Source organism: Carlito syrichta, unplaced genomic scaffold (assembly GCF_000164805.1).
Source record: "Carlito syrichta isolate Samal-C Ts95f unplaced genomic scaffold, Tarsius_syrichta-2.0.1 Scaffold302608, whole genome shotgun sequence".
Taxonomy (NCBI): Eukaryota; Metazoa; Chordata; class Mammalia; order Primates; family Tarsiidae; genus Carlito; species Carlito syrichta.
This window is the reverse complement of record NW_007246704.1, coordinates 439,585-450,666: the sequence shown is the minus strand read 5'-3', so window position 1 is coordinate 450,666 and position 11,082 is coordinate 439,585. Positions and strand designations below refer to the sequence as shown.

The 11,082-nt window shown below is 35.1% G+C and overlaps 1 protein-coding gene across 1 annotated transcript in view; it reads left to right on the top strand.

Moving 5' to 3' along the window:
* BRD7 (bromodomain containing 7) overlaps positions 1-11,082 on the top strand; it is a 48,120-nt gene that overhangs the window by 19,433 nt on the left and 17,605 nt on the right. Inside the window, exons 4-7 of the mRNA XM_008057020.2 lie at positions 1,724-1,853; positions 2,178-2,235; positions 6,388-6,532; positions 9,993-10,103. Of these exons, the coding sequence (XP_008055211.2) occupies positions 1,724-1,853; positions 2,178-2,235; positions 6,388-6,532; positions 9,993-10,103 (444 nt within the window). The remainder of the gene's footprint in view (positions 1-1,723; positions 1,854-2,177; positions 2,236-6,387; positions 6,533-9,992; positions 10,104-11,082) is intronic.

Genomic DNA, 11,082 nt, shown 5'->3' with positions numbered 1-11,082 from the left:
GTAGCTGGAATTACAGGCATGCGCTACCACACCCGGCTGATTTTTTGATTTATTGTAGAGATGAGGTCTCGCTGCCCAGGCGGGTCTCGAACCCACAGGCTCAGGCAATCCACTCACCTCAGCCTCCCAAAGGCATGGGATTACAGGCTGAGCCACCGAGCCCGGCTATGATTTTTTGATTTATTGTAGAGATGAGGTCTCGCTGCCCAGGCGGGTCTCGAACCCGCGGGCTCAGGCAATCCACTCACCTCAGCCTCCCAAAGGCGCGGGATTACAGGCTGAGCCACAGAGCCCGGCTTCATATTTCAAACCGTGCTGCAGTAGTACTCCTGTATGTGTCTCCATGCATATTCTGTGAAAGGAAGCTCCTCTATATGCATAGAGGCCTTGCTAGTCTTGCTAGATACGCTCATTGCTCTCCTAACGTTTGTCTGTACTTATTCACCTACCTGCAAGGTAAGTCCATTTTCTCTACATTTTTATCAAAACGTGACAATTTAATTTTTGCCAAGCAAAAAGACATGAAATGTTTTTTAGTTTTCACATTTATAATTCCCCTAGTACTCAGGAACTTGAACTAGTTTCTTTTTTTTCTTGATATTTCAAGCTTCTTACTCTAAATTACCTGTAATATTCCTTATTTTCTTTTTGGATTATTTGCCTTTTATATGGATTTGTAAGTGTTCTTTATGGAATCTTCTTAATACTTTGAGTTATGTGTGTTTCAGTTTATCTCAGTCTATAGCTAGATTTTTAGATTTGTTTATGGGTTTTGTTAAGGCACCAACGTTTATAAATTTAATGTTTTCCTTTCAGATTTATTATTTTTGTGTTTAAGAAAATCTTTTCCTACTCTTGAGTCTTAAAGATTCTTTTATTTGAAGTTCTAAAACTTTGCTTTGTGCACTTAAGTCTATCTGGAATTTATTCTTGTGCATGGCATAAGGTAGAGATCTGATTTGATTTTTCTTTCCAGATGGAGAACCAGTTGTCTCGGCACCACCCTTTTGCATAGACTTACAATGTCACCTCTGTGATATACCAAGATTATTCTATGTGCCTGGGTCTGTTACTGGGCTCTCTGATCAGTTCTATAGATTTATTTGTCTATCCCTGCATGAGACCCTCATTGTCTTAATTATTATCACTTTATACAAATACTTAATATTTGGTAAGACACATTATCTTATTATGACCTTTTCCAGAGCTGTTCTATTTGTTTTTGATCACTCTTCAAGATATATTATACACTTGGCTTGTAAATTTCATGAAAAATCCTGTTTTATTATTTTGATTAGCATTAAATTGAATTTATTGATTACTTTGGAGTGAATTGACTGCCTTTTAATTCATGAACATGGTATATCTTCTTTATTCTTTATAGATCTTCTTTATACTATGGCCTTCAGTAATATTTCACAGTTTTTCCCAAAAGGGCTTGGGCATCTTTTATTAGACTTGTTTCTACAAGTGTTATATTTGTAAATATTGCTTTTGCGAATAGTATTATTTTTCTAATTGGTTATTTTTGGCATGGAGAATCTTTCTTTTCTTTATGAGCACATTATTCTCTCCATTTCCAGTAGATGGCAGTAAAACACATTGATTTCGTTGTTAGGAATTTTTTTTTCAATGATGTCTTTTTTATCCACTGAAATTAAACTGTGTATTTAAAAGTATTGGTTCGAAATATCTCTAAATTATCTTCCTTTGTTCTATTTAGGAGGATAAAAAGAAGCGAGATCGAGATCGTATAGATAATGAGGCAGAAAAAGACCTCCAGTGTCACGCCCCTGTAAGATTAGACTTGCCTCCTGAGAAGCCTCTCACAAGTTCTTTAGCCAAACAAGAAGGTTGGAATAATTGAATTAACTATCCTGAATGAGGAGGCTAAAATTTTATAGCCAGGGATAATGGGTTTTAGCTTCTAAGTTAAAGTTTAAGAACTTTGTAATTATTAATATTTTTTTAAGTTTTCTTTTTCCTCTCAAATTGCATGAGCTTTAAATTAGCTTCAGTTTTGAATTGATATTCTCAAACTTTAATATAGTTTTTAAATGGAATTTCTGTATGAGATACTTGATAATGGATATAGAAAATCATATAGAAAAAAAATAAATGATACTTTCTAGAATATTCCTTTTAAAAACACCCTTTTCCTTTCTTCTTTGCTTCAGAAGTAGAACAGACACCCCTTCAAGAAGCTTTGAATCAACTGATAAGACAATTGCAGAGGTAAATGTTTTTCCACCATTTTTATGTCATAGAAATTGAAATGGTAAATGTGTAGAGTCCAAACTACTTCTCCATTTTTGATTATTTAAAGCCACACTTTGTGGCCTAAATCCAAACATACCTGATTTCAAAGTGGATGATAAATATTTTGCCTGCCAATAGAAGTACTTCAAGAGGCTGACGTTTAGGTGTTCTTATTTGGTTTGTTTTAACTGGCAACTTGAAAGGTGTTACATAATACTCTTAATGACAAATTTCTCTTTATCCAAAGTAATTTCTGATGTTAAAACTTTAAACCAGGAATAACAGATATTTCCACTTCACGAATAGTTGGAAGTACCTTCTGTATATTTGTGCAGTGCTTATCATGCTATTGAGTGTTTGGCAATTATTAAGTCTGAGAGAAAAAACAAAATACCATAAGTAGAATGTATGACCTTCTTTTAAATGCAGAAATTTGTTCGAAAAATTTCAACATCTAGAGATTTCAGTTCTTAAAAGGGAAAAGAGTAACTCAATCTTTATTAAAACATTTCGTTTGATACTTCTCTTTACTCAGAATTTGAATTTTTTAACACAAAGGTATTTTCATTATTTGCAGAGGATTCAGTTATAGAGCATGCATTCCAGCAGTGGACTTTCTTTTCATTATGTTGTACTTAAAATAAGTCAATCCAGAACACATCATAAATTTTTTTTTTTTTTTTGAGTTGGAGTCTCACTCTGTCACCCAGACTGGAGTGCAGTGGCACGCTCCTGGCCACCACAGCCTCGACCTACTGGACTCTGGCGATCCTTCCGCCTCAGCCTTCCAAGTAGCTGCAACTACAGGCGCGCACTATCACGCCCGGCTAATTTTTGATTTATTGTAGAAATGAGGTCTCGCCAAGTTACCCAGGCAAGTCTCGAACCCATGGGCTCAGGCAATCCACTCACCTCAGCCTCCCAGAGCGTTGGGATTACAGGCTGAGCCACTGAGCCTGGCTATAAATAATTATTTAAGATAAAACTTCTATTGTAATCTGTATTCAATATCTATTCAACTTTGCAGTTAAGATTAGTAGTTAACTGGCCTCTCTTTTTTCTTAGTGTTAGAGTGACTGAGATAATTACATCTCTCGTCCTTACATTTAAGCAAATAATTTATTACTTCATTACTTGTTTCAAAGGAGTAAGAGGTATTGAATATTCCATTCCAGTTAGAAGGTATGACTATAACATGTTTTGGCTGCTTTTTAGTTTATTTCTTATAGCATAAGACTAGAATGTAGATGAATCATTCAGCTTAAAAGAAGTCACTTAATTCTCATAAGAAGACATTCAGACAGCCAAAAGGTATATTTAAAAAAAGGCTCAGCCTCACTAATCGTCAGAGTAATGCAAATCAAAGTCACATTGATGTATCACTTCATCTCAGTTAGAATGGCTGTTATCAAAAAGACAGAAAAATCACTAATAATGGCAAAGATGTGGAGACAGGGAACTTGTAAACACTTTTGGCTGGAATGTAAATAGTTGAGCCATTATGGAAAGCAGCGTGGCAGTTCCTCAAAAACTTAAAAACAGAATTACCATATGATTCAACAATCAAACTACTTGGTATATATCCAAAAGAAATGAAATCAGTATGTCCAAGAGATATCTGCACTCCCATGTTAATTGCTGCATTATTCACAATAACCAGGATAAAGAACCTAAGTACTTATCAGTGAGTGAATGAATTTTTTTTTAATGTGGTATATATACATAATGAATTATTCTTCAGACATAAAAAGAGGAAAATCCTGCAGCAACATAGATGAACATAGAGGACATTATGTTAAGTGAAATAAGCCAAGCACAGAAGAACAAATGGATTTTCATGCTCCTGTGTGAGATGTGCCTCCCTCAAACTTTGTTACAGCATTGGCACATTATTTATCTGATGTGAAGAGAAAAAAAAAAAGATGTGAAGTGGGGACAAATACCACAACATCTTATACATGTGGAATCTAAAAATGTTGCTCTTGTAGAAGTAGAGAAAAAAATAGTGGTTACCAGAGGCTAGAGAGAGGCTGGGGAGGGGTATGGGAAGAGGTTGGTCAGCAGATGTAAAATTATTAGTTTTAGACCAGGCACAGTGGCTCATGCCTATAATCCCAGCACTTTGAGAGTAGGAGGGGAGAGGATTGCCTGAGTTCAAGGTTCAAGACCAAGCTGGGTAATTTGGCGAGACCTCATCTCGACAATAAATAAAAAAATTAGCCAGGCATGGTGACACTCACCTGTGGTTCCAGCCTGAGGCAGAAGGATTGCCTGAGCCCAGCAGGTTGAAGCTATGGTGACTGTGAGTGTGCCACTGCACTCCAGCCTGGATGACAGAGTGAGACTCTAACTCAAAAAACAAAAAATTGTAGTTAGGAGGAATACGTTCCGGTGTTCTTTTGCATAGTGACTGTACTCAACACCAATGTACTGTATGCTTCAAAAAGCCAGAAGAAAAAATTTTGAATATGCTTGTTGCAAAGAAATGACAAGTGTTTGAGGTGAGAAATAGGCTAATTACCCTGATTTCACTATTGCACAATGCATATATGTATCAAAGTATCACACTGTACCTCATAAATATGTACAGTTACTATATGTCTATTGAAAACAAAATGAAACATAAAAAAAGCACTTTAAAGCGTATTTCTTTGTCTAAGGACATTAGCTTTACCCAGAACATTTTGTGAATTAGACCTCAGAGTCACATTCTCTTTCTTAGATTTGGTGATTGGATGATTCTTCATCCTTAAACCTCAGTGCTAAGTGGTTTAAAAAAAAATGTAATTGATCAAGTTTGATACCATTTTTGGTCAAAACTAGCTGGGGCTCTATATTAAAATGACTGATGTCAGAAAGTATAGATAATTTGCTCTGAAAGGTAGTTATAAGAGATCATCCAGAGGTTAATGCTGCTTTTACTCACAGTACCACTGTAGATAGCACACATTTTGATAAATAATATTCTAACGGGATATTTTTACTTAGTCTCACCGTTTGGGCATCCTGTTGTGAAAAACAAAGGCAGATTTACGTAGAGCTAAATTACATTCCAGCTCTGTCTTTGATTAGATTTATTATAGCACAGAACCAATCGTGACCTCCCTGAGCCTCAGTAAGTATTCTCATCTATATAATTGAGGATTCCACCACCTTAGTTACTTTTGTGAGGATTAGGTATAAAATAGATCAAGTATCTACTGCTGGGAGTAGCAACATGGTAAATACATTTTAAAAGTTTTTGCTGTTCCTGTTTTTTAAATCATTTTTACCATTATTATTATCTGGAGTAAGAAAACTTTGGTATGCCTAATTTCCAAGGGGGGAAAATCACTATAATAACTCAATCATATGGAGCACTGATTCCCAACCCTTGCAGTACTGGAAGTACCAATGCCGAATACTCAAATCCAGTACTCAACCCTGGAAATACCAGTGCCTGGACCTTACCCCTCTTTCTTCAAGATTTCCTGATATAGTGGGGTGAATGGTCTGCCCTATTGAAATTTATGTAAAGTTCCTCTGTGATTATAACGTATAGCCAAAATAGAGATCCTATGATAGAAAAGCACTGGTTTTCAAATTTGGGCTATTGAGAGAATCTTTTTTAATGTCTTTTTTTTTTTTTAGTACCCCTCCCCCATACACATGATAAAAGTTGTATTCATTGATTGAGAAAACACACATACATGGACCAGGAGTACAAGCCTGTTAGAAACTAATATGCAAGGTTGCAGACATACATCCATAGTTATTTCTGCCTTTTCCTCTGTGATTGATTTTAAAATATGCAATACTAACCTCCCAAAGGTCAAAACATTGGTCAGTTAGTCTAGGTTGTTTATTTTATTTCATTTTTTTCCTATCTAGGAGGGACTGTTAATTAATTAGACTGCCTATTTTAAAAGAAAGATTCTCTCTCCTAAGGGTACAACTGAGTATAAAACATCCCTGTTATTAAATAGGTATTAGTCTTTAAAGTCATTCCTTTAGTTTTCAGATAAAAACATATTGGCATACTACAAATTGTTTCTTTATCTGAAGGGTTGTCTCTGACTTCTTCTCCTAGACCATAGATGTGTTTGCAGTAGAAATAAATATAACATTGCCTTTTGCATATCTTCACAGAAAAGACCCAAGTGCTTTCTTTTCATTTCCTGTGACTGATTTTATTGCTCCTGGCTACTCCATGATCATTAAACACCCAATGGATTTTAGTACCATGAAAGAAAAGGTCAAGAACAGTGACTACCAGTCCATAGAAGAACTAAAGGTAACTCTTGAACCCTGTACACACAAAATCTTAAGAAGTCTGCATGACTAATATCTCGACTCTTTCTGATTGACCTTTTTATTTTGCAGATAATTGTTTATTTTAATACCAAAATCTTTGTATTTCTCGGCTTTAGAAAACTTTATGAGCTCAGTGATGGAATACCAAATGAAATAAGCCATCTGCTATCTTTTATTAGTATTTTTGTTGTTAGTTAAATTTGGAGCTTTATATACATTCCATACTCTATTTTCCCCCAACATTTAAAAAGAAAGATGTTAGATATTTAGTTTTAGATCAATACAAGTAAAATTTATACTTTAATGAAAATTGAATGTTTCTTTTTCTAGACATATAAAGTGTGCATACCTTCTAAAATAGAGAATAAATTGGCTTGTCCAGAAATACTAAAGAGAAGTTTCTGGTTCGGTGAAAGTTAATTGCTCTCTGAGTTCATTTTGGCTATATTTGTTGAGCATATTTTCTTCAACTTTAAGAAGAGAATAAAAAACTTACAGGTAAAGAACCTAAAAGCCTTCAAGACAGTGTATATGCCTAATATTAGTGTTGAGGATTTTACCACTTTTATAAATTGTTTTGGTATGTGTTGATTTAAGGGAAAGAAACTATGTATGTTTAAAATACATTGTATACTAAACCACCACAAACTTAATTGGTTTAGATAATATCTATTTTACCTCTGTTTTTTCCAGATAGACATGATTATACTTATCTGACCTAAAGGTAGACCCTAATTTGTTACAGAAGGAAAATAAGAGATTAAACATTATTTTTACTTAATCTTTCTTTAAAAAATCATCCACAGGTTGATCAACTGAGGTTTATGAAGAACACTAGTGTTTAGTTCTCTTTACTATTAATTTGAGTGTTGTATAGGTCCACTTACTCTGAAAAATCTAAATTATATTCTCACTTATTTACACAAATGGAAACTTTTCCCAACTTTTTATCTGGTGAAAATTAAGCTAAAAATGTTTATTTCAGCATATTTTTGACTTTTGCCTAATGGAAAAGAGCTTCATAGCTTTTTCGTTTTTGTTTTTTTTTTTTTCTTTTTGTGATTGGTTTTCCTCTAATCTTTCTCCTATGATAAGAGTGTCCCCAGAGTATTTTCAAGCAGGTTAAGGTTATCATAACTGAAATGGACTGAAATTTTGATTCTTTGGAGTTTCTACATTGCTACACATTTTTCTAGGGAAGGCTCAACAGCTTGAAGTAACATTTATTAGCTAATTCAATTCATTTGACTGTTGAGGTAAAAAATATGTGTGTATACATAATACACACGCACATACACATATATAATAGGCGTTCAAAGATTTTGTTTGTTGAATGACTAGGTTCTATTATACAGAGTTCAATAAAGCCCTAGTATATTACGGTTGAGATTTAAGGAATCTACAAATTACCTTAACAAATCAGACCTGTGATCATTAGCATGGGTACTCTTACCAGTTCATAGGCCTGCTCTCTTCCCACTTATAGGCCACATGGCCATTTAGTTTGAGTATATATAGTCACCTAGTATCTCTGCTCACTTGCCCCCCCCACATATAGATTTAATAATTCTTTATGAAATTGAAGCTTTTCAGAATGTCTGTAGCAAAGGTTCTTAATCAGGGATCCTTTGGGTAGCCATGGATGACCCTTTAGGAGGGACCAGGAACCTGAAGATTACATGAAGATTTTTGTGTTCAGCTCTCTGTGTATGTCTGTAGTTTACATCAGATTCCTAAAGATTCAAGCCAAGCAAAGTACTAACTGATGAGAGTGATGGCTCAAACTGAATAGCCACATGAAATACTTCATCCACTTGAATACCAAATCTGTTGGGCCCTTGAGTCAGTCTTCTTACATACTTTTATATAGAACTCAGACTACCTATTTTTGTTCCACTTAAGTGTTCAAAGTTGTCATCACTAACAATTAACTGGTAGAATTTGAATGTTTTTGGTTTTGTTTTGGCGGAGGCAGAATCTTTTTTTGATGGGTTCTTATCATTTTAACTTAGTACAGTCTTGGTATAATCAGTCTCACATTTATAGATACAAAACTATTTAACCATGAAAAAATGGAGTGGGATCAAGTTCTGTAGCACACACACATACTTTGAAACTTAAGCCAAAAATAGAGTTTTGGCAGTTTGGCTACCCCACGTACATATTTGTAACTTTTTGAGGTTGTATGGTTTATTTCACATTGGCATGGTTTTGCAACATTCTGCAAATTATGTTTTGTTTACAATAGTATCCAAGTACTTAAAAGAAAAATAGTGTAAATGTTTTAACATTATGCTCAGTTAATTTGAATTTGGCAGGAAATACTGCAATAATTTAGCACTGTTACCAGTTTTCAGTCAGTATCTGAAATAGAATATTTAATTCCTAAATGGAAACTTAAAGATGTTTGTTTTAAAGCTAAGAGTACTATTTTTTAATTACATGAACTACTCAGCTGAGGTTATTAAATATGAGATAGAAGCATTTTCTTCCAATTATTTTTATGTGAGTAAGATTGTACTGAAGAAAGAAAACTATTTAAAAATTCCATTCTGGGCTGGGTACAATGACTCATGCCTATAATCCCAGCACTTTGGGAAGCCAAGGTGGGAGGATTGCTTGAGCCCAGGAGTTCAAGACCAGCTTAGGCAACATAGCGAGACCTTGTCTCCAAAAAAGAAAGAAATCAGAAAAACAAGCTGGGCTTGGTGGCACATGTCTGTAGTTCTAGCTAGTCAGGAGACTGAAACAGAAGAATTGCTAGAACCCAGGAGTTCAAGGCTGCGGTGAGCCATTATCATGCCACTGCACTCCAGCCTGGGCAAGAGTGTGAGACCTTGACTCAAAAAAAAAAAAAAATTCATTCTGGACTGGACACAGTGACTCACGCTTATAATCGCAGCACTTTGGGGGGCCGAGGCAGGAGAATCATTTGAGCCCAGGAGTTCAAGACCAACCTGGACAACATATTGAGACCTCATCTCAACAAAAAAATTTTAAAAATTAGCCAGCCATGGTGGTATGAGCCTGTAGTCTCAGCTACTTGGGAGGCAAAACATCATGAGTGTCATCCCACAGATCACTTGTGCCCAGGAGGTCGAGGCTGCAGCAAACTGGGATCGTGTCACTGTACTCTAACCTAGCCGAGAGTGAGACCCTCTCAAAAAAAAAGGAATTTTCATTCAGGTCCTATAAAGTTGTAAAATGTTTAAGAATTTGGAAAAGAATGTCTGGCATATGTAAATAAATTTAGGAGTATTTGTTTTGTTGTTAAGTCTTAAAACTTAGTAAATTGCTTTTAGTATTGGTTAGTAAACAGTGAAGGAAGAGAATATTGTTGTTTTTGTTTGTTTTTAATTTTTAGAGGACCTGTGTGGTTTTAAACCAAGCGGTGGGGATTTGTTTTTAATGCAGTTTCCCCCTTAATATTCCCTCTGCAGGATGACTTCAAACTAATGTGTACTAATGCTATGATTTACAACAAACCAGAGACCATTTATTATAAAGCTGCAAAGAAGCTATTGCACTCAGGGATGAAAATTCTTAGCCAGGTAAGGGAAACTCTTTGTCGTAAGTAATCATTATAAAATTAATAATTATATCCCTATGTTTGTTGCTCATAGTGATACAGATCCAGTTCAGCATTGTTTTTATTTTATTGGCAGATCATATTAAAGTAAAACATGCTAAAAAAAATTTAAGAAAATTAGGAATATTCTTGTTTGGACAAATATATATTGTCATTCATTTGTAATTATTCCTTTAGAGGCTCTTGAGTTGATATTTATCAGATAGACTTATTTCTGCTATGGAAGAAACATCAACCTGAATTTCAGGATAATTATGAGAACTTTAAGAGGAAAACTTTGTTTCCATTTGTGGTGGTGTAGTCTGATGTTCTGGTCAGTCCCTAGTAGAAAGAAAATACAGTCATGCGCTGCATAATGATGTTTCATCAATGACAGACTGCATATATGACTGTGTTCTCATAAGATTATAATACCATATTTTTATTGTACCTTTGCTATATTTAAATACATAAATACTTACCACTGTATTATAGTTGCCTATGGTATTCAGTATGGTAACGTGCTATACAAATTTGTAGCCTAGGAGTAATAGTCTATCCCCTAAATGTGTTAGGCTATACCATCTAGATTTGTATAAGTACACTCTGCAGTGTTCTCATGACAGTGAAATCACCTAAGGACACATTTCTCAGAATGTTTACCCATGTAGTTAAGCGACATATGACTATACAAAGGAATAATTGGAACTGTTTCAAGGCCAGCTTTCCACAAGAACAGACTGTACCTTAAAGGACAAGAATTAGTGCATAGTAAGGCATTTGAGGTGGGAGAAATGTGTGTGTAGACACAGATACACCATCATCAGGCAGCAGGAGAGAGCTGAAATGTGACATACTGTAGATAGTAGCAAAACATTATGAGTGTCATCCCAGAGCCACAGTTGGTGAAGTCCTTGAAAGGTAAGCTGAGGTGATCACTGTGCATCTGCTGGGAGAACAGG